This window comes from Schistocerca gregaria, chromosome 4 (assembly GCF_023897955.1).
Source record: "Schistocerca gregaria isolate iqSchGreg1 chromosome 4, iqSchGreg1.2, whole genome shotgun sequence".
NCBI classification, from domain to species: Eukaryota; Metazoa; Arthropoda; class Insecta; order Orthoptera; family Acrididae; genus Schistocerca; species Schistocerca gregaria.
The window spans coordinates 234,308,165-234,332,639 of record NC_064923.1 but is presented as its reverse complement, the minus strand read 5'-3'; the positions used below and the strand labels follow the sequence as shown (position 1 = coordinate 234,332,639).

General features: G+C 41.3%; 1 protein-coding gene across 1 annotated transcript in view; it reads left to right on the top strand.

Annotated features, from left to right (window-relative positions):
* LOC126267994 (uncharacterized) overlaps positions 1-18,541 on the top strand; it is a 51,146-nt gene extending 32,605 nt beyond the window's left edge. The window contains exons 4-5 of the mRNA XM_049973357.1: positions 4,208-4,340; positions 10,226-18,541. Coding sequence (XP_049829314.1) covers positions 4,208-4,340; positions 10,226-10,710 — 618 coding nt within the window. The 3' untranslated portion in view covers positions 10,711-18,541. The remainder of the gene's footprint in view (positions 1-4,207; positions 4,341-10,225) is intronic.
* The last annotated feature ends 5,934 nt before the right edge of the window (positions 18,542-24,475 follow it).

Sequence of the window (24,475 nt, the reverse complement as noted above, 5' to 3'; positions counted from 1 at the left end):
GACTGTGGTGTTCCAGTTTTCACTGACCTTTTTCCTATTATATTGCTTAACGGATATTCAATAATGGTGATTGACACTGTAGGCTGTATTAGACGCGCGCTCAGAATCTGAACAAGGTTGTTCTTCTTATCACAGATGTTTATTTGCCCAGATTGCATAAAAATACACTAGTTTCATGGATATCGAAGTCTCTATCTTCATGTCATTTGAGTAGGTTTTTTTCAGAGACATTCCTTTCTGTCTACTGTTCGTGTTAATTGGAAACAACTGTACTGTATATAAAGGTACAATTACGGAAAACTGTAACAACAAACCGACATAAATGCACACAACTTCAAAGTAAAACATATAAAGACAATATTCCATAGTACCGTCGCTCGTCACACAGTAAGAGAATAGCTATGCGAACAGTGCACAATAGTTATAAATATAACGTATAAGACGCATGTGAAATGTTCTCATGTTGTTCCCTTGTTGCCATCTGGTAGGAAACGTATGAGGCAATAAACGGAATACATCGTGTTTCGAGGAGCCACCGACAGCAGCAGTCTTATACAACATAAGATAATGTGTCCGAAATACAATGTAAAGAATTTTATATTTTTATTTTTTGTAATTTTTTATATACATGGAAATCGCAAAATGTAAAAGGTATCTGGTTTTGCAAATACATATGTCAAAAAAAATGTTTCAGTAATATGATTACTGTATCTTGTATGAGTGTTATGGTCATTTTGCCCAGTACATGAAGTGGTAAACTACTACCATTACAGTAATAAATTCTTGGAATTTAGAGATTAAAAATATTAGAATGGTGTTGTGTGACTTTATAACATGCGAGTGTAGAGTCTTGTATAATAATGTATTTCAATGTTCAGCTGATTTGTGCTGAGTCGCTCGAGGTCTACGTTATCATTCAATGTATTATGTCTGTTACCAGAGTCCTAGTCTAGGTTACGGTAATTGTTACACACTGTCTCATTAGACAAAAGTTTTGGACCATTCTCCATCTTTAAGTTCACAACAGTTATCTGTCACATGTCAGCAAGGACAAAACACGAAAACATTTCTTACACCTCTTACGTATTTTATTTGTAACTATTGCGCACTGGATGACGCGAGATGGTACTGTGGAATATCGTCTCTATGAGATATGCTTACTTTACAGTTCTATGCACTTTACGTTGGTTTGATTTTAGAATTTTTCGTATCTGTACCTTCATATAAATTACAGTCGAGCAAATGGATTGCCAGTGCAAAATAAAAATAAAATAAAAAAGAAATACTACACAAATTATATGTGGAGGGCCATTTATTGTCTCTGAAACTAGTAACCACTGTGGTTTTATGCGATATGGGCGTATAAATTCCTGTAATAAGAAGAAAAAACGTTGTTTAAATGCTTAATTAGTTTATACAGAATTTATTTACTTATTTTTAGAATATGAATACTAAGCTGACGCTTATTTTTCAATTTTCATCGTGATTCTTTTGTGCTTAATTTTACAATCAACCCTTTAAAGGTAAGTGTTTCATACGTCACCACATCTTTACACTCTGCCATTGTCGACCGTACTGCTCTGCAAAATTTAGGATGTCAGGAGAGGAATGAGCACTCTTCTGAAACTTCGTGAAAAATTAAAACTGCTTATCGCATTCTGAACCGGGACCTTGCCTTTTGTCGTCAGTGCTGCTGCCGACTCAGCCATGGTGTCACGATTAAGACTCTTACTCTGGGCTTTAACTCCGCCAACCCCTCTCTTCTATAACGCACATTCCGCGGCAGATTCACTGGGGAAACAATTCCTTGGGGCATTACCTAGCCATTTCTCGATCTCCGTAATCTATCGTTTCTTCCAGGAGTTCTAATTTCTGTCGAGAAAAGATTCTACCAAGTTTACAACTATATATTTGTTGAGTGAGGTATAGGTGAAAAACGTGCAGCATGACCACTTCAGACGTTTTGTAATTAAAACGTAGAGCTGGATAGTAAAATAATATAAAAGAAACATAAAATCAGTTCGTAAAATGGATTTACAACTTCAGGCTCATCTGTCAAGGAAATCAGGGTAGAATTTGTAAAATAAAATAAAGCAGAAAGAATTCCACTGAAAGTTCCTTAGACGAAGTGCGTCCACAGGATATAAACTTTAACACCTAATTTCCATTTTTCCCACCGTAACAAATTACGTAAGAAAATAACTCTGGCCATCTGGAAACTTACACATACTAATATTCGTCAAACAACGATTACGCATCCCATCGTACCAGTTTATACCTGTGGGTGTTATATCCTGTCCAGCGCATTCACGACTCAAGCTATAATAACCAGTGCCACTTGAAATAACTCATCACACCTCGGTAAGAAATATACAAAAAGCTTCTCACAACTATAATCATATACAGTAAGAAGTATAAGAACACTCACTGACTATTTGAAAGTTTAACGATCTCGATCACTAAATAATTTGACGTTAAACTTCATAAAATCAAAACTGTATGGAATTCCACTTACCTTCTGAAACATCATGGAAGCCCGATAAATATAAAACAACTCCCAATATTAAAAGCAGTAAAAATTACAAAAAGTATTTCTCAAAATGCTATCTTTGTTTCATTCTTCCTGCACACCTCTGTGGTTCATAACACTAGATCATACAGTACACTAAACATTAAAATGTAAACTTCTTTGACTTGGTGATTTTTTCAAATTAACGCCAATCCCCGCGGTGGCAACGAAGTTCATCAACAAAAGCCCCAAGGTAAAAAGATAGTTACGTGAGTAACGCTGCCAGTGAGCTCTTAATCAATAGCTTAGGGCTCGGAAACGAGCTTCGGATAGCAAGTGTCGAATTAAGCACTGTAGAAGAACAGCACTTGTTTGTAGTTTAGCTGAACCCAACACTTAAGGTCACAGAAGAAACGTATCGCTAACTTAGATATTCCTAGTATTGCCTGGCTCCATAAGAAAACAACTCCCCTGCTGGAAGTTTCGCTATATATGCGTAATCCACCAGCGGTATCGTAGTTGATTACAGTTCGAAGAACACTGGACGGCAATGCGGAGTCTAATACTAATGCCACTCAGCCACCAGCTGAAACAACCGTGGGCAAGGCACAGCACAAGCCTGGCACACTTCCCTTAGCTGCGCCTGCTCAGTCAGCCACTTGTTTACAAGTACTTGCGGAACCAGGCTGATCCATTGTTCCGAGTACACTACCCATTCCCCTTCCCCCCCCCCCCTTCCGCCCCCACTCACCGGAGAAGACTTCGTGGCCTACAGGTGGCACTACCGCCCCGAGGCAAAGATCTTAATTATAACGTGTATGTGTGACGAATGGCACACAGAATAAAAGAGGGATGCCGGCAGAAATACAGTTCATTATTTATCCAATCGACCGACACATTCTTCAGCATTATTATGTAACAATAAATTTGTGTAAAACTATTCTTCTTCTAGGGTGTGTACGCTTTATCGTCTACATTTCGCGTACGAAGGCCTGGCTAAAATCTTTCAGAAACCACTTTTTAATACGACAATTTATGTAGATGTTAGCACATTTCTCTTTTCCTCAGAATATATTTTCTTTCTGTTGGCAATATAAAATTTAGGTATTAATATGTGTTTTTCTTAGATATTATACTGTCCATATAAAAAATAGCCCCGAAGTAGTTCGCTCATACGAAGCTGATATAATTTTCGTACACTCTAGTGCTCCTCTTTCACTTTGGTTGACATTTTCTGATCATTATTCTTTCCGTACAATTTACCTTTGAGACACTTCCCCGTTTCTGACAGAACTACAACGTCAGAGGCATTGTTTGAGGTTCCTATTCCTTCTCTCTGAATTTTAGTGCCTCTCCCAAAACATTCTCTTTGATTTCTATTTACGTTTCTCTAAACTCCTACTGAACTAGTGAATTTACAACCAAATATCAGTTAAACTTGTCGTCAATACCCACCTATTTTTCTTAAGACTACAGTACTGTTCAACGAGACCTTTAATAATAATGTAAATTCGCTGAATTGGGATGTTTAGAAATTACGACTTATCATTTCTGTCCAGCCGTTCCACGTTTTGTTCATATTCCGCAGCATTAAATAACATTATGATAATAATGGACTGCTGTAGCACTTCACGAGGAAAGGAAACAAGAGCATCTGCAGAAGTTCGAAAACATAACTGTATCTTCTCTTGCTTTCAGGATGGTGATAAGAAGACTTCGTCTTTCCAGAACGGTCATCCTTTCATGGAGAGACCGACGGTATTCGTGTGTCCGGATCCCTACTCGCAGCCGGCCGACATCTACAACCCCATTTACCAGGAGGTTGAACATGGTTAGTTTTCATAATGCAAAGTTGGAATTACGTACCATTTTAATTAATTACTGCATCAAAGAAATTTTGAATAGATAGGCTAAAGATGTAGGTAAATTGAGGTAGCATAAGGTGTACTGAAAGTAAAATTGCGCGTCATATATGCTTGACATTGTCAAACTTATGATCGATCTAAATTACATTGTAAAATAACGATCTTGGCTGTTTGAAGTTTTATTTCCATTTCCGGAAAATTGCATTTTTCGACTCATCAGAAAAATCATCCTTTAAGCCCTTGCAATCAGCGTACAAATTTCATAATTGTATTCTTCCGGTACTGGTATTTTACTTCTCAATAAATTTGACTTTGCTATGAAGAAATAAGAAATCTGAATCTATTTCGATCTTGTACAGTGAGCGCATTTATTCATGGGAAGAGGAGGCCACAGGAGGGGGAGGAGGGGGAGGAGGGGGAGGGGGCAGTTGCTTGCTTGCTTCCGGTCAGAAGAGGTCATTTGTTGTGATGCCTGTAGAGCTTGACGATAGACTGAAGGAGTAATAATGAAAAAAGAAAAATGATGAGACGTTCACAAAACTTAAGTCCTTTCTAGTGTTCGTTTATCCCTTTTTAAATATCTTACCTAGAGTTGTCCTCAGACGACGATTAACATTTCTGATAAAAATTACGCAACAGTTCTCTGGCAATGTAAATAGTGGAAACTTGTTTAGTAATGTAGAAAACCAACATAAATTACCACAAATCTTTCAGTTATATTTCTGTGTATTATATACCTAAACGATAGATAATAGGTTTATTGGTAATATCATTTACACATGTTCCTCTACTACTAAAGCTTTGCAGTTATCAAATATTTTCCTAAATCGGAATACATTAAATGTATTTTACATTGTCGATTTTTTCCTCACACTCCCACAAATACTCTCTAACATAGTTGCTGTTTAATTAGTTAGTTCTTCAATTGAAATACACTGGACCAGAATTTACATCTAAAATATTTCCTAATCCAGTCCAGCATTTTTACTCTGGTCCCCACCTTTATCATCTTCTGCATAATGCTGTTCCCTTCTAGAGATCTGTTTCAGTTTTATTGACACTTTCACCTCTTTCATCTTGCTCAAGGGTTGTCACCTACATGTAATTCCCTAAGCTGGTACTTCTATTCCGACAATGGCAAATGGGTTTATATGTAAGTGTGAGGTGTGAAGTATAGGGAAAATAGAGCTGTTAGTTTACTTTTCTTTAGAACAATATGTCACTGAAGCCAGTCCTTGATTACAGAAAAACAGAAAAGGAAATGTGACATGGTATTTTCGAAGGACCTATTTAAATTTAGGTTGAAATGATTCGGTAACACAAAATGTAATCAGAGTCCTGGCCACTAAATTTCAGCCCTCCTTCACCTTCCTTAAAAGTCCGCCATCTACATTCATACCCTGCAGTACCTTGTGAATTGCACTGCAAGAGGTACTTTTTACATAGCATATTATGGTTACTTCCTGTTCCATTCACGAATGGAGCGCAGGAACAATGTTTGCTTAAAAGCTTCTGTTCCCGTTGTAATTAATCTGATTTTGTCTTCTCGGTCACTGCGCGAGCGATACCCGAGGGACTGTATATTGCATCACATGGAATTGATTGTTGAAACTTGGTACATGGAACTTTCGCAAGGTAGTTGAAATCCAACTTCAATCGTCTGCTAGATTTTACAATTAACCCGAGACTTTCTCTCTTGAGGCACGACAAGCGCGAGACCAATCGTATTATCCTTCATTATATACGTTCACTATCCGCTATTTTTTATATATTGTGGGTCCCACACACTTGAGTAATATTTTATGGTGATCTTCCTTGTACATTGACTTCAGTATCAAAAAATTTACCTATGTCTGCCAGCTAATTTACCTGTGATTGACCCTATATGAGCATTATATTAGACATCCCAGGGAACTGTGAAAAGCAGATATTTATATAACTTCACTGATTCCAGTGGGTTTTGTTGTCATTGTCCGCGTTTTGTGAAAGTATACGCAATTACGCTAATTTCACAGATATTCCAGAGTACTTCATTTCAAATTGTACAAATGAAGAGGAAACAACATCGCTGTCTTTTAGGATAAAAATTGTGGACAAGATTATAACCTTGCTATCGAAGTGCGGGTTTTTAGCCCGAAAGTTGAAGTCTTTTACAGTCACAGTCTTGTAGGAAGCTCCGATTTAGTCTTCCACTGACTTATTTGAACGACATTCCACGAAATCCTCATTAATGTGCTGAATATATTTCAGTATATTTCTTTTATACTATTTACTCTCTACGTGTCTCATTCGCACTTTAGGCGTTATTTCCTGAGATAGCTACTCATGTCATAACTTCTTGACCCATCTTCATAACAAAGTTTTTCACATTTCATCTCTCTACAACTATTTTCAGTAGTATTCAACACAAGCGCGCGGACTCTTAGACTATCTAGCTTACCAGTTTACGCACAGTCGATGGTTCCTCTCCATACAATGCTTGCTGCAGACGTACATCCTCAGAAATTTCTTCTTCAAATGAAAGCCGATGTTTTGTACTGGAGAACTTCTTTTGACCAAGATGACATCTTTACTTTTGATAGACTGCTTTCCTTTTCCTCCTTGCTTCATCCATCACGTGTTATTTTCATTCCAGACGAGCTTTATCCCTTCATTTATTTCGTGGTCAACAATTAACATCTTCCTCTGGTGGATTATCTACGGCTGGCGCCGCTTCTCCGGCCCCAGTCGCCATCTTCTTCCGTCTCGACATTGCCAGCTGCATGGTGAATTACCCCTTTTCTTCCGCTGGTATCCTGTCATTGCACATCCTACTGAAACGGCCAGACCACAGCAGATGTTTTTGTTGTACGTTGTCACGTGTTTCCCTATCCATTTTCATCTTTTCGCCTATTAGGCAGTTCCTTATCCTGTCCATCTTAGTAGTGCTTGAGATTCGTCTTAAGTAATCCACCTCGGAAGGAAGCAGGTATTTTTTTCTTTTTTTAAGGAGTCCCAGGCTCCTGATCCATACGAAACTATGCTCCGTACTGTAGCCTTATACATTCTCTTCTTCGTTATTCTTCTTATCCTTATGTTCCACAGAACACAGTTCATTGACCTTTTTACAGCTCTTTCTTCACTAATCCTATTAGTTATTATCATTACTTGTACCCTGTTTATTAAATGACACACCAAGATATTGTGCCTTCTGCACACTTACGGCTACTTCTCTATCTACTACCAAATTACTTACTTTTTCCTTACCAGTAGCCAAGCACTCAAAATTCTTTTGTTTACATTTTCAGCCCTGGCCTACTCTATTCCTCTTTAAGCTTTCTAGACATGTAACTTGGATCGTCTTCATCTTGTGTTAGTATAATCTGGTCATCCGAGAAATATAGACTAAATATCTTGTATTCCTGTATTGTCGCTCCCATAACCTGGCATTTTCTATGTCAGGTCTCAAGGATCAGTCCGGGATACAACATAAAGAAGGTCAATGACACCTGACATTCCTGCCATAAACCCAGATTCACCTGTCATTCTTCTGTCCAACTATTCGCAATCCTTACTTTTTTGTGTTATTTTCACATTATTTCATAACAGCAACCTTTGATTTAATTCTCTCTCTTTCAACTTTACCCACAGTTTGTTGGCGTGTACATTATCATATGCTTCCTGTAGGTCAATTAATCCAGTCATCAGTCAAGTCAAACCTTCTGGAAGTTTTTTCATATATTAGTTGTACTGTGAAGATGTTATCCACTATCAACCTTCCTGCTCGGAGTCCAGCTTGCTCTTGTTGGTGCTCGTGATTTATTTCTTTCTCTACCAGATCTTTCAGTTTCCTAGAGTACAATCACTGAGCGAGATGGCGCAGTGGTTCGCAGACTGGATTCGCATCCAGGAGTATGACGGTTCAAACCCGCGTGCTTCCATCCTGACTTATGTTTTCTGTGATTTCTCTCAATCTTTTCAGACAAATTGCAGGAAGTTTCCTTTCAAAGGCAGGGGCGATTTACTTCTCTATTCTCCCCCAATCGGAGCTTGCTCTCGTTCTATAATGACCTCGTTGTCGAAAGGACCTTAAACACTAATCTTCTACTCCTCCTCCCCGCCGGCCGGTGTGGCCGTGCTGTTCTAGGCGCTTCAGTCTGGAACCGCGTGACCGCCACGGTCGCAGGTTCGAATTGTGCCTCGGGCATGGATGTGTGTGATGTCCTTAGGTTAGTTAGGTTTAAGTAGTTCTGTTCTAGGGGACTGATGACCTCAGATGTTAAGTCCCATAGTGCTCAGAGCCATCTTATGTAACATGTTTTCCATTCCAATGGTTTGTCTTCTCCATTTAATACTCCTTCAGATACCGTTCTTAGGATCTCCTACAATTTCGGTGGACCAATCGTCACCACCTCTGGATATATTGATCCTTGTTCTGGTGTCTTCTCCATCTTGCAGCTGCCCACAACCAGTTGAAGAAATCTCATGTCTACACCCCCAAACTCCTCCTTTTGCATCCTCACCTCACATCTGTGTGAAAATTCCGGCTGATTTTCCTGGATAAATCCTTAAAACAGGTTGTCATTGACCATGACTAATGTTATTATTATGCAGCTTGTCACTAGTTCACCCTTGCATTGACTTGAATGTCCTCTATGCCTCAGCACTACGAGCCCCAGGATATCAATCTCCCTACATAGTCACATTTTTCTTCCCAAGTTTTAATGTCCGCAATGTCGCTAATCTCATTTCTGCCACTCGTTATTACTTTCTTTCCTCGCTTTACTTTCAGCCAGCGCCGTGTGTTGTGTTATCACTGTTCTTTCCGTTTAGCACTACATCGCATTCAGTAAGGATAGCGAAGTCGTTAGCATTCTTAGGATAGCAACGTCATCAGCTTATCTTATCATTCATAATCTTTCCACCCTTGACCATAATTGCACTACTAAAACTCCTCTTAAGGGGGACAGGACGTCAAACTGGACGTCTTGGAGCAGGAGAGACACCACAGAACATTTTAATTTCCACTGTCTATACTTTCACGAATAAATTCATGAAACTTTGTCAGCATGACCAGAAAGGATTAAGGATTCACAATCATAGCAGTGGAAGTTAAAAAAATATTTTTTTACATGTGAAAGTTCATCATTTTTTCACTTCTATTGGCTGCGTTTGTTGCTGTAGGTACACGTTTCTTCATAAGTAAGAGAGATTCTTCGATGAATTTAGTACAGCATACAAACCATGCTTACAGGTGTATGAAACTGTAGAAATTATTTAATTTACGAAAAAATGTATAAGCTGTTACATTTTAAACTTCATGTTTAGAAAAAACTGAAATTTTATAGTTAATTATCTCAAGTTTTCCCACAGTTTTTAATAGATTTGGAAAATTCTAGAGTTTCAAACAGCTGTACGTATGGTTTGTATGCTGTGCAAAATTCATCCAACAATTTCCTTACTTATGAAGAAAAGTGTACCTATAGCAACAAACGCAGCCAATGGTAAGTGAAAAAAGGTGAAATGCAAATGTAAAAAAATTAATTATTTTCTTTTATTTTTGAACTTCCATCACTGTAAGTGTAAATCCTGAATCCTTTATGGTCATTCTGACAAAGTTTTATGAATTTATTTTAAAAAGTATAGACAGTGGAAATTAAAAATTCCTGTGGTGTCTCTCCTGCTCCAAGTCGTCCCGTTTGACGTCCTGTCCCCTTTAAAGGCCATCTATGAGCCTTCGATGGAAAGATTTAAAAGTAGAGAGTCATATTGCATTTCTGCGTTACCCTCTTTATATTGCGAGCACTGTCCTTGTGATATAGAATCTTGGGGAGCCATCCATTTAACCATTTTGATATTACGTGTCCCTCAGGTTCCCCGGACTCGAATCACGACAGCCGACGAGCGATGGCTGGGTCTGACGAGGCAGAAGACGACGGCCGAGAGACCGACGAACCGCACTACTACACGCTGCGACGATACAACCGACCTCACGCGCTCAGCACGAGCCGCGAGAGGCGGAGGGCGACGTCGCACCAGCAGGCGCACCGCAGTGCCGGGGGCGGGGGGCGGCGCCACCAGCAGCCGCAGCACCGCAGCCTGGACCGCCGCCGGCACCGACGCCCGCCGCACGCCGCGCCGGCCGCGGACGACGACGCCGCCCCCGCAGACTGCTACGCGCCGGTCGCGGCGCTCAGCTACCGGCCGCAGCAGGTGCAGCTGCAGTTCTCCACGTTCCGCTCGCAGCAGCAGCTGCCGCAGACTGGACCCGGCCCCCCGTACGCTCACACGACTCGGCGCGCGCCGCACAAGAGGCGCCGGTCCACTGTAGGGAACTCCGACCTGAGGCTGGCGTGACTGTTGGAGCAGCGGGGGCGGACTGCGCTCTGAGGGCGTCCGCGACGCCCGGGGTGCGCCACGCGGACACCCCGACGCCTCCGCTGGATCCACTACTTGTCACCGAGAAGTCACCCGCCGCGACTCTGCGGGGCCAGAAGAATATTTTGTACTGATGGTATAACAGGCCTTTCTGACATCGACAGTCGCAGTGTATTTAAACATTACATCTTCTTCATGAGTAGGTTTCTTCTTTAAGCTAACGGATCTGACAAAAGACAGTTATTCCATTCTCTCGCCCTCAAGATCGCAAGATCCCTGGTGGTATGTAAGCCCACTGGACAAACTTTAGTCACCCCCAGGAGACACCATACTAATATTATGTACTGCGCCTCCAGCCTTGATAATAACTCTTGATAATTGTGTAAGGAATTGAGTCCGCAGGATATTCCAGGTACGCCACTTGGAGCAGACGCTACGCAATGAAGGGCAATCTTTGATGATTAGTACCTGTAGAGTGGAACGGTTAATTGTTACGATGCAGCCGCTTTTTCATATACATTGCCTAGTAAAATTTATATGCTCTGCTATCAAAAAATTGAAAATGTACCTTAGCACAGACCACTGAGATAAGTGCAGGAAGAGAATCAGTGAGGTTCTGGAAGGTACCGACAGGGGCGCAGAACCATGCCAACTACTGTGCCGTTGACAGTTGTTCCAGGTTTCTCAGTTGAGGCTCCATGGTGCGAAGTACCCAACCGATGTTGTCCCACAGGTTCTCTTACTTTTTTACTTTACATGTGGCAAGGGCCTTAACGACCATACGCCTGCTCTATGAGCCTCTTCCACTTTTGCCTCTCCAATGCGTTGTTAGTCCAGTTGCTGTTGCTGTTTATCCTAGTTGTGTCCTCCCGAATGTTATCCCGCCATCTGATTCTGGGTCTCCCTCTTCCTCTCGTTCCACCTATTGTTCTGGTGAATGCCATTCTTGGTAGTGTATTCTCTGTCATTCTTGCTATATGGCCTGCCCAATTCAACCTTCTCCTCTTGAGCACTTCGACGATGTTACGGTGTTTGTAGGGCCCTCTTAATTCTTCATTTATTCTTATTGTCCATTCCATGTTATTTTCGTCGTATACAGGTCCAAAAATTTTCCTTAGTACTTTTCTTTCGAATATTAACAGTGTTTCTTCATCTTTCTTTCTAAATATTAATGTTTCACGTCCATATAATATCATAGGTATAATGGTCGATAGATATAAGCGGATTTTGAAGTTATTGCTAAGTGATCTTTTTCTTAGAATTTTGATGAAACTATAAATTATATTGATTGCTGTTGATCAACAGGCATCTATTTCTATATCTGTTCTGTTATTATTACTAAAAAGACTTCCTAAGTACCTGAAAAGGTCAACAGTCTTGAAAATGAATCCATCTACAGTCCGAGGTGCATCTTTTCTGGTTTTCTTACTTATGGGCAGATATTCTGTCTTTTCTTCATTAACATGTAATCCTGTTTCCTCAGCAATTCTGTTGTAATTTTGCATCATTCTGATTAATTCTCTTTTGGAACTACTTATTAGTGCTACATCACCTGCATAGGTAAGTCTTGTAATGTTCAAATCCTGTAGCTGAATCCCCTGTGGACTGGTTTTAGAAAAATGTCTGTATATCTTCTCTAGGACTTAAATCTTGGGGCTCTGGTGGCCAGGGGAGTGCAGTAAACTCATACTGGTGCATGTACCCTACAAGCTAAGTGACATGTTCCGTCGTCCTGCTGATAAATACAAACTGCAGGTAGGGGTGAGCATGGTCACCAAGGATAGAGTAATATTTTTGTTGATCCACTCCCGAATGACAAGTTCACCCATAGAATTCCTCTAAAACATTCGCCACACCACAACGCTCCCTCTTCTGGCTTGGGTGACTGTTGCAGAACGTTTGCTTTCAGACGCTTCACGCCGTACTTTCCAACGGCCTTCAGACCGATGAATAATGAAACGTGATTCATCTGAAAAGGCCACCTGTCCGCACTCAGTAGAGTCTAGTTGCGGTACTGGCATGAACCAGGAGTCTGCTGCGGAGGGACAAACGTAGGAACTTTCCCTGAACTGTCGTTGAGTAGATACTGTTGATAGACCACTTGGTTCTTCTGTTGGGTCAGTTGCTCAACAGTTGCACCTCTCTTCGCACTTACACTTCTCCGCAACCGTCTTTCATCCCTGTCATCTATGGCCCCTGGTGGACCACAGTCCCCTCGGTGCCGGTTTTGGACAGGGCCATTTTGCCATATACGGTATATTTTAACGACGGCTGCACGCAAACAGCCTAAAAACGTAACAGCTTGGAAAATTTTTCCACCCTCGGCCTAAAAGTCATTGTTCATGCCCTTTTGCAAGCCAGATAAAATGTTTCGCGTTAGTACAACGAAGGTACTTTTTCCTGTGTCTCCAATCACGCATTAATCCTTCACTGCTAGTGCTGTCATCTGCAGTCTGTGATTGGTTATTGGACTTAGCGATCGAACAAAAAAATGGTTCAAATGGCTCTGAGCACTATGGGAATTAACATCTGAGGTCATCAGTCCCCTAGAACTTAGAACTACTTAAACCTAACTAACCTAAGGACGACACACACATCCATGCCCGAGGCAGGATTCGAACCTGCCACCGCAGCAGCCACGCGGTTCCGGACTAAAGTGCCTTAACCACTCGGCTACCGCGGCCGGCGATCGAACAAAGACGGCAGTCCCATGAGTGTGACGTGATTACTTGATTGTGTAATCTGTAAGCGCTAGTAAGTGCCTGTTGTTTGTCATTTTGGAACTGCAACACGGCTAGCGCCTTGTTGTTCAAGAGAACTTCGTGGAGTCTGTAGAGTCTGTGGCAGGAACATGAAAACAGCTAACAGCCTTAGTTAAGATGGAGGAGAGGAAAAGATACCGCGAATGATATCCGCAAAATATATCCGATGTTTATAGTCTCCTAAGGTTTCCTGTCGGATCCAAAAATCAACATGACTCCATACTTCCAACGATATACATCTGCGCCCCATCTTTAGGAGAATGCCGCTGCTGCTGAACCCCGCTGAAAACTAATGCCAATGTAGCAAATAGCGTCCCACAGAGGCCTCCATTTTGTACACGGTTCATATACCGCCCACCACAGTTGCTGCCCTCCTAGACTCGACTGCTCTCAAGAGACTTTATAACCACCTCAGCTGTCTTTGCCGCAGAATTTATTTTACCATGCCGGTCGAAAGTGATGGGTACCTTCCATTTTTGGACGTCATGGTTTACAAAAGCAGGATGCTACTCTGGGAGCCAATGTTCAACCGAAAGTCGGCACACATTGATCGGTATTTTCATGCTAAGATTTGCCATCTACTGTACCAACGCAATGGCATCCTTAGGACTGTGCTACACAGAGGTTAAGTCATTTCCGACGCGGACAAGTTAACCCAAAAACTTGCACACCTGATGGCTGTGTTCAAGAAAAATGAATACTCCAGAAGCCGATTCATTGGGCAATAGAATTTGGACCACTCCGGAGGTGACTGACGAAGAGTATAGATCTATAGCCTTTTACTCCTTATGCTGGGGGAATATCCTTTGGAAAACCTTAAGAAGTTTTAACATCAAGAGAGTGTTCCGTCCAAGATTAGCGCACTGCTCGGCTCTGTGAAAAATTATTTGGGACTCAGGAAGACTGGCATCTATAAAATTCCATGTCAATGAGGGAAGAGTTATATTGGTCGTAGGAGTCGCGCACTTTAGGACAGATGCGTGGAACATCGTCGTCAGACTAGTCTACAACAGCCGGGAAAATCGGCGTGGAAGGACGCTGCTTAAACGAAGAACACGAAATGAAATTTGAAGAGATGGTGATAGTTGGCAGTATTTCTGGTTTTTGGAACAATTAATATAAAGTGGCAGTTGAAATTAAGTTGGCAGGCAATTTGATCAATAAAGACAAGGTTTTCGTCTTAGTGGGGCCTGAAACTCGATGAGGTAGTTCCAGTAAGGGTTGCACCACCAGCCCAGTCTTGGAGGGTAGCAACTGAACTGGGCGGAGCTTGTACCACGTGCGGTACAGAAGCTTATACATGACGATGATCTGCAGTCTCGGCATCAATTTTCAGCGGGACGTGGATATAGGTCTATGGAATGTAGATTTTTCATATCAGCTATGCGCGGAATAGAAATCGTAGAGGCTGATATTTGGTTATAAATTTCAAAACTGTCTGTAATTTTATTTCAGCTGTTATGATTCAACACTTAGCGGGCCGTTCGAGGTGCGAGAGAATGAGTATTCGTCAACCCAGTAGAGAATGCATGCAGCCCTGCGAACACAACTGTTACATCACGGGAGTGACCACAGCGTTACCATGAAGATGTATGAGGAAGGACAGCAGCTCATCTCTGAGTTCCATAATATAGTCCTTCTGATCCGTATTCAGCGGGATATGATTGAGCATGCGTATATAATGGCAATAATAACACTCACTATACAACAGAGAAACCCCTTCAGTCTGAACTATAATCTGCACAAATTGTGGTTTCCTCACTGGCCCGTACAGGAAGCCTTCTGACTCTTGAAGTGAGCGAGAATCGCGAATCGTCCGACAACCCAACTCACATGAAGTGATGTAGTGTCCAACTTCTGTGTTGTAAGGCCCAATGAAAACGTGAAGCTTTTACGTGGAGCGGTTGTTTAAAGACTTACTCGATACCAAATATCGATTGAGATCAGTACCCTTCGGCGATGTTCGTTCAGGATCTGGCTCAGATGAATCTGAATTCACTGTAGAGACTGGAAACGAGTCTCATTCCACTCTGGTCCCTGTCGGTTAGTTGGTTAGTTTGTAGATTTAAGTGATTAATCTGAATAGTTATCAGTCCCAGTTCCTGTCTTTTAGTATTCTAATACGACCACTGATCTAACATCGTGTTAATGAGTGCGTGTAGACATATTAGACAGCCGGCGTTGACACACAGGCAACTCCGACAATTTCACTCACGGTATGGTTATGGGCACGATCAAGTGCAACAGTGGCCAAGTGTCCAGCTCGATATTATTGCGCTCGTTTCATACAACCGAATACATACACACAATTTCGGCGCCATGCCTTTCGACAAAGGTGGAGGGCCACATGACAGCCTCATATCAGATGCCTTCGACATCGATCCTAAGTGAGCAGATCACAGCTTTAAGGGTGTGACCAACAGTTTGTCCAGTGATTTTAGTAGGGTACTTGCTCATTCAAATCATCTTTTTGCTGGCACGTTTCTAGAGCAATTGCTTTCTTACCTTGCTCTAGGGACATCTAGTAAAATTAAGGAATCATAATCACAGACACATTACTATTAAAACTTCACATCGAAAAAAAGGGTGATTAAAGTGGAATAAACATTTGTTCAAAGTTGAATCGATGTAGCTGACAGACAAGCTAGATGGCAATGTTTGACAAAAGTAGAAAAGTGAATGTCACACGTAACTGTCCGTCAGCCGGAGAGGTGCTGCAGCATCATTAGGAGGCTGCATCAGTGCCAGATGTAGTTTGAGAGACAGACTGAACACAAACTCCCACACTAGCACCAGCAATTTATTGCTGGATTCCAGTAACAGCCACATGAATATTTCCGATGCACCAGAAGTGCTGTTTCAGGCATTATGTCTCATTCATTATGCTGACTTTTTTTGAGACAACATGTAAATATCTGTGGTTACCAGGGAATTTCCCGATGAAAACTGTCTGCGTACTGGTTGTGGGTTTTACAATCAGGGAATCCTAAGGTGCTAGAGAAGAGTACATAATAGCCCATTAATTTACCGTTCTGACGTTACCTGTAGGTGACTGAAATTTTACTGCCTGCTGTTGTTACCTGCCCAATAATATGTAGTATCGCAATGGCAGAGCAATCATTGATATCAAAGGGCTGTTGCCTTTCTTAAAGAAAATGCTACGAAATGTCCATCATATTTTTGTGTATTGAGTGAAGAAGTGCACTTTCTGTCCTTTCTAACGATCAGTTTCAATAGATGTGGTACAGAGGACACAATTACGTAAGTCATCTCCTTGTGCAGAATAAGTTCAATTGTCTTTATATAAACAAATAATGAAATCTATTCTAAAAGCAATCATTCTTCAAAATAAGTGATGATATTATATCGACTAACAGATGTTTCGTTTCCCTTTTCTGTTATCTTCGTACGAAGTGATACAGGGTACGCTAGCTGTTGTTTCAGTTTTGTGGTCTTTCTACTTGTTGTCCAGATATACATGTACCTGGCAATGAAACCACTGCCTCCGATGATAGGACGTCTGAACGTAGTTCGCAGTCTCCTTCAAATCTGCTAACACTAAAAAACCGGAATTTTCATGACCACTTATTCACTGGACCATATCATACAATTAGGGCTGCCTTTTATATCTTGATAATGTTTATTACTAATATAGTAGAATTATAGAAGCAGATGGAAAATTTTCGGCAGTGGAGTCACAACTGTCATGCTAATTGGCTATAAAATTCCAAGTAAACTTGGAAGAAGTACATAACACAAATGATAGATTAAGTGAGACGCTAGGAGGTAAAATTAGTATTCTTTATAGTGGATAAACTGACAAGTTTCAACAGCATTATGAAATTTCATTAACGTCAGATTACGGACAGCATTTCAATTCCTTAAGTTTCTTACAGACAGAGCGTCATTCTCAAGCTGAACACTGGGTAACATTAAAAAGAGAGGAGGGGTAATGGGAACACAACTTACATCTATTACTGAACAAACAAAAAGACTGAATTCTATGAAGTAGAAGCAAGAGAACGGAATGTAAAAGGTCGTTAAGACCTATGGTGAAACTACTGGATTTTGTGGGAATTTCGGCGAATGAAATGACGTGGGGTGACTGGAAGACTGGTGAGATGCCGGGGACCATTGGAGACACTCGTCAGGATGGCCATATGCATACGTAAGTGTGACTGTCTTCAGCTTTCTCCTGCGACAAACTCCTTGAGCCACGTCAGCAGCATTTTTGAGTTAACTGCGCAGCTCCGAGAAGACGAAGCACGAGTGATTTTATATATTTTATACAGCGCTCTGAAATGAGCGCTTATCTTATTGTATCTTATGAAATGTACGACTGAGTATTGTTAGTGAACTGACTGTGGATGTAAATGTGGAAAGTATCGAAAGCAGTTGGAACTTATATAACACAGGGTCATAGCCAATTACTGAAATCTTAGATTTTACACTATAGACTGTGATTGTTCACATAGAAGTACTTTTGCCAACTATTTGTACGTTTCCTATTACGCTTAGAGACATTCGTTTCCTCAAAATACTCTTTGTATATATCACACACATTTATCTTCAAATATGCAGGCCACTTGGCTGTAGTACGAGGATACGTTTCTCCTGCGAAACTATACATTTTCCTAAACATTTTTCATATACCATTGTTTCTATCTTCTTCCGTAATGATATAGGGCACTTTACTTATTCTGAACTAAACCAGCTGTGAAAAGTGCATATTAAGTTTCTTGCTGCAGAATTACTTAGACAGGACTGCTTTTGTTAACTAACGTTTCGTTAACTTCACCACGCTTACATCAGCATAACCTTGTTACTCATCATGTGTCATCCTGCGAACTCTTACTTCAGCTGACTTCTCTGCCGCAGACTGAGCTCTAGAACTGAAGGCTAACATAGCTAGGACTTTATTTTTGGTGTAAGTAAACCACTGCACGTGAAAGGTGATTTACTGTATAGAGTAAAATATTTTTAGTTTTGTATGAACACTTGTAATATACGCAACAACAATAAATCGAATGCTTTACGAGAATTGTAAACCTGTTTTTCTCTATGAACGTGTACTGACAAACAGCAGTGTTAGTTATCTATTAGTCCAAGTCCAAGACATAGTGAGACACTGTGCTCGACTGCGCTTATGACACCGAAAGCGTCGCAAACTGCTCATAATCCATCCACAAATTTTCCGACCTAACATGTATTAGTGGTAGCCTTACAATTTATATCTTACACTGATAGACTAGAGACAGAGTAATGTACTTTTGATGCATGCTCCATAAGCCGTATTGAGATGCAACAACAGGAAGGGCAATGACTGAAATGTTCAGACATGTTACCTACAGGTTCTCATTTAAATGGTCTACCTCTAAACATCGTAAAAGACGGTTCATTTCCTATACAAGGTAACACATTTTTTCATCAGTAAGAATACAGTAGGGGGAAAGGAAATACGTAGAACTAATTTTCAGAATACTTGAATGTGAGTATAGACCACAACTTGAATTGTAAAGCACATATTGTATACTGTATCTTGTCAACTACTTCAGTTCTGCAGCATTTGCTCTGCGTCTCATTGATGAATTTTGTGATGAAAGCATTAGAAAATCAGCTTACTTTAGATAATTCTGTCTGCTGACGTAAAATGGAATAATTTCATGACGAAATTTTACACATATAAAAGAGTATTCATTTCACAGAAAAGTGATCTAAGCATGTCATTCGGACTACATCCATAAAGTTTATGTACGAAACTGCTTAAAAAATTTTTGAATACCAACAACCGCAAATTAGGTTTATTCTCTCGTGGTGATAGTTGTGAAGAATCACCCACAGTTCATAGTAGGAAGAAAAATAGCTTCCAATATCTGCAGTCTTGCTGTTGCAGAGATCACTTTCAACTCTAGCGCTTCACGATACACACACAACGGAGGCAATTAGGTCTTATCTGGATGCAATACAGCAGTTAGTGTCAGCGGCAACGTTTCGAGTAGTTAAAAGTAATGATGATGCTTTCAACAGTCACACTTTGTGTATGGTTCTGTATGGTTAACGTCTCCAGTAGGATGTTTCATAGGAACAAGTGGCTGCACATCACCTGGAAGCACAAACTTATGTTTTATCAAAGAAAAGCACTCTAGATGCGAAGATGCCGTTGCAAATAATCTATATTTCGATGTAATTTTCTCCCACCATCAATACGAGGTAAGGTTAATAGAGCTATACAGAGCAATGGCTCTTGTAGCAGACAGCAAAATAATAATTGTTTATACCGTCACTGCTCAGTTTTTATTGTTGGACCAAAACGAACTGCCGACGGTCATGCTCTGCTACGCTCCACCTACTTGGTGTACCAGTTTAGAGAATCAACTGCGAGACTTTTGTCGTCTCCAGGTTGGTGAATATGGGATATTCTAATGAGAACCTAGAAGGTAATGATATATAATATGGTTAGAAATAAGTGTTCCATTCACGTGTTCCCGAGACGGTGAGCGCACACGCACGCACACTTGTGTGTGTGTGTGTGTGCGCGCGCGCGTGAGAGAGAGAGAGAGAGAGAGAGAGAGAGAGAGAGAGAGAGAGAGAGAAAGAGAGAGAAAATAAGAGGAAGAGAGAGAGAGAGAGAGAGAGAGAGAGAGAGAGAGAGAGAGAGAGAGAGAAGAGAGAGAAAATAAGAGGAAGAGAGAGAGAGAGAGAGAGAGAGAGAGAGAGAGAGAGTGAGTGAGTGTGTGGTCTCTGTGGTTTGTGGGTGCTCAAATACTTAAAGGCTCATTTTTCGAGGCCGTATAGCCAGCACATGAAGTCAGATTAGTCCATATTACGTGTGATGGCCATTATTCTCCTTCCACAAACCTATTCTACCTAGAGACACAAATGCTTTCAGTGAAGAAATCTTATCTTGGTGACTCTCTCAAACTCACTTGATCATCAGCATATATCAACCGTTTTATGATATTTTAATCTCTCGCTCATTATCCACTCGCAGTCTTCAGACATTATCTGTGTTACTCATCTTCAGACCTTTTTCTGTACCGAACGACAGTCGTGGCAGCTCACAGAGCCGCTGTCGAAAAACTTATTCTCAGATGACACCAGGAAGCATTTGCTGATCTTGACGAACAAAATAAATCCTCGAAATATCGACTACTACGAAATAAAACATCTATACTGATCATCCAAAACATTTTGATCACCGACCTACTAATGATGTATACCCGTCCAAGCGTTAGCTGCGTCACCTGGCGAGGAATGACTGCTAGTCAATGAGCGTAATGTCCGTGTGCACAGTGGGAAAGGCGCGCAATCTATCTGAGTTTGTTATGGCCTTGGAGTTCGGATTGAGCATTTTAGAAACTGTAAGACTGGTCAGGTGTTTTCAACACGTGACGAAACCAAGGTTGAACCACATCTAGATGTCATTGGGTTGGGTGACCACTCCTCATTACAGATGTCGGACGTAGTAGGATGGGCAGACTTGTAAGGCCACACAAGTTGCGAACTGTGGCAGAATTAAAATCAGACTTTAATGATGGGCAGGGTACAAGTGTGTCTGAACAAACAGTGCACCGAACACCCCTAACGAATGGCCTCCGCAAATGGCAACCCATGCGTGTGCCAAAATTAACACCACGACATCGGCAACTACGACTGAAATGGGCACGTGACTATCGTCACTGGACGTTGGGACAGTGGCAGAGCTTTGCATGGTCTGACGAATCCCGATACATCCTCCGTCAAGCCAGTTGAAGGGCTCGAATCTGTAGTCCTCCAGGGAATCCGTTCTTTGACACCTGTACTGCCGGACGGAGACAAGTTGGTGGCGGCTCCATTATGTTGCGGGGAACATTCAAGTGGACATTCATGGCTCCTGTGAAGCTCGTGAAGGGCACCATGACGTCCAGGGAGTACCGTAACTGGTTGCAGACCACGTACACCCTTCATGCCAGTTATGTTTCCAGACGACAGTGCTGTTTTTCATGAAGTTAATGCGCCGTCACAAAGCCAGAAGTGTGAAGAAGAGGTTCGAGGAATACGGTGGTGAGTTTCAATTGATCCAGTTGATGTGATTCCCCCCCCCCCCCCCTTATACATAAAGAACGAGTTTCTTACAGACACATTAAATTAACATACCACAAAGAATGAGGAACAGGATTACACAGAGAGGCAAGAACCCATACCTCAATATACGCTAGTATATAAAAATATATACATGTACGTATATTTATGTAAGTAAATAACGGTCCTTTCCTCTCCTTTTTGTAGGTTTGCATCCATGGCGGCCCTCCCCTTTCAGGCAGTCCTCGAATACGGATCGTCCAGCCCCTTCAGTGAAAATAGAAAAACAGAGAACAGCAGCACTCCAGGTCTCACATGTAACAGGGCAGTATTAGACACCAGCGAAGCACAACACAGCCTTTTCATGGAGAAGAGACAAGGTTCGAAGATAGTTTGTGAACACTAGTTAGTATGAATATCAGCACGTGACTTGCTCATAAAAACTGCACACAGAAACTTATTCTTGTTTATTAATAAGGACCATCAAAACCAGTCTGCCTTGGAGTAAATAATTCAAAATGTTCAGAAAGCAAATCAGTCATCCATAAGCGGCGCGCTCCTGACGAACGGACAGAAAACAGGCCGAGTGGTAATGTTGGCCGAACACAGTACCTGAGTGACACTGCATCATCCAGAAGCAATCTTCACGGGCAGCGGATTATACTCACGTCCATCATTGCGGCACGCCACTTGCTCGTCCACAACCCAACTCCCGCAATCCGCTGCGGCCGCCGGTAGCTTCTTTTTCTCGCCAACGCCAGGCCTCTTTCTCCCTCCACGTCCCGCGACCCCCGCGAGAGGTCGCCTCACGGCCGAGAGGAAGCATAACCAACCAAGCCTGCTAGTGCCAACGTCAACCCGTGGTGCCGTAAACGGCAAAAATGCTGAAAAATTTCGAAGAAGAGAAACTCTCATTCAGTCGTTTAAACGCCTTTTTATTATCTCTGAACGGTTCATGTTCATTAACATCGCTCAAAACAACATTTCTCCTTTATTATTGTCCTAGAACGCACGCTAAATACCTTTAAACTATACATATCAATATTTCTTATTTTTGTACTGTATGAATTTTGATTTCTATCGTTTATTTAAGACAGCATGCTACACCACCATTCAGAACAGCGCGAGTCATCTCATGAGTCCTTAGTAGACAGACAACCAGAAAGATGCTCTTCTTCTAACGTTCCGTATTGGAGCTTTGGTCTCACACGGTATCATTTGATTAATATACAGCATCACTGTTCCATACATGGCATATTGTACTAATTTTCTTATTAATTTCTAAATAAAGCTTTACTCTTATTTCTATATTGTTATTCGTCGATAATGTACAGCCTCAGCCTAATTTAGATGGTTTTAATACTGTTTTTGACAAAGTACAAATTCCTTCCGTCGTGGCAGAGTCCAGATAAACTAAAAAAAGGAGAAAAGAAGAGCAGTTAATGTTTTCATTAGAAATTATTTCTTTAAGTTAAATTACAGCTGATTAAATTTTCATGGTTGTAGTAAAACTTCCCAATACATTTTTGCCCAAATATGGACGTATATACCTCCAAGAATGCCACATGTAGCAGGCGTAAAATTCAAAATGCCCCGAAGAGAGATATCTGTATAAGAACAGACGTATCTAGTAAGGAACCTACACACCGCAGGACAGGAGTTGATAGACTGCTCTGTGCTTTCCGGAGGCCAAAGAACTGTTTCATATGACGTGGTCATTGGGTAAATACACCATCCAAGAAAACTTCCAAGAAAATTTGTGTATTCCACTCACGTAAATGAAATCAAATTCAAAGTATCCGCTGTCTATCGTGCTGTTAAAGGGACAGACACAATGGGCCTTTGCGTGTAGAAGGTATGTACGCCAATGCTATTGCTGCATCTAAAATTTGTAAAATTATAAATAATCCGAAGAGAGACCTCTGCTTAAGACGAGACGGAACTAGTAAGGAACCTACACATGGCAGGACAGCAGTTGGTAGACCTCCTCTCTGAGCTTTCCGCTGTTCGAAGTACTCTTTCATATGAAGTGGTCCATGGATAAGTACGCCATTGAGGAATACTTCCAAGGACATCTGAAAGTTTCTCTCACATAAGTAAAATTACAATTAAAGTTTCCGATCTCTGCTGTACCATGCTATTAATGGGGCAGACGCAACGGGCGGTTGTGCAGTACAGGCGATCTACGCCGATACTACTGCAGATATTTTGTGTCCTATTTTAAAACTTCACTGATTTACAACAGGAATAATTATTAAGGTGGTAATTATTTCTATCTACAATACAAGGTGATCACATCATCGTCGTTTGGAATCGAATATACAGTGGAAATTTCAAGTATGGAAAAATTAATGGTGTTTGCTATCTCTGGTTTTTCTGACCCGAGAGTGACCCAACAGGTCACGTTCCTTTTGATTCATCATGTGGTACTGACGTAACACAATTTATTTAATAACAGCAACATCTCCATCTCATAGGGATATTAGTGTGTAACGTTCCGTCGAAAACGGGGTCATTAGAGATCCAGCAAAATCTCAGCTTAAAGAAGGATGAAGAAGGATGCCAACTACGTCCTTTCAAGGGAATCTTCCCGCCATTTACCTTAGGCGATTTAGGGATATCAATTAAAACTCAAATCAGAATAGTCTGAGGGGGATGTTAACCGTCCTAAATGCGAGCCGATACTGCCAAACGCTGCAACTCCAGTGTAAGATCATGCTACACAAGCCGGTCACGTGTCTCGTTGGCTTAGCTGTTTGGTTCCTTCCTCTTACAATTTTGAAAGGTGGCAATACAAGCTGACAACGGCCTTGCCGCAGTGGTAACACCAGTTCCCGTCAGATCATCGATGTTAAGCACTGACTGGCTGGGCAAGCAATAGTCTACCGAGCGCTGTTGGCAAGAGGGGTGCCTTCAGTCCT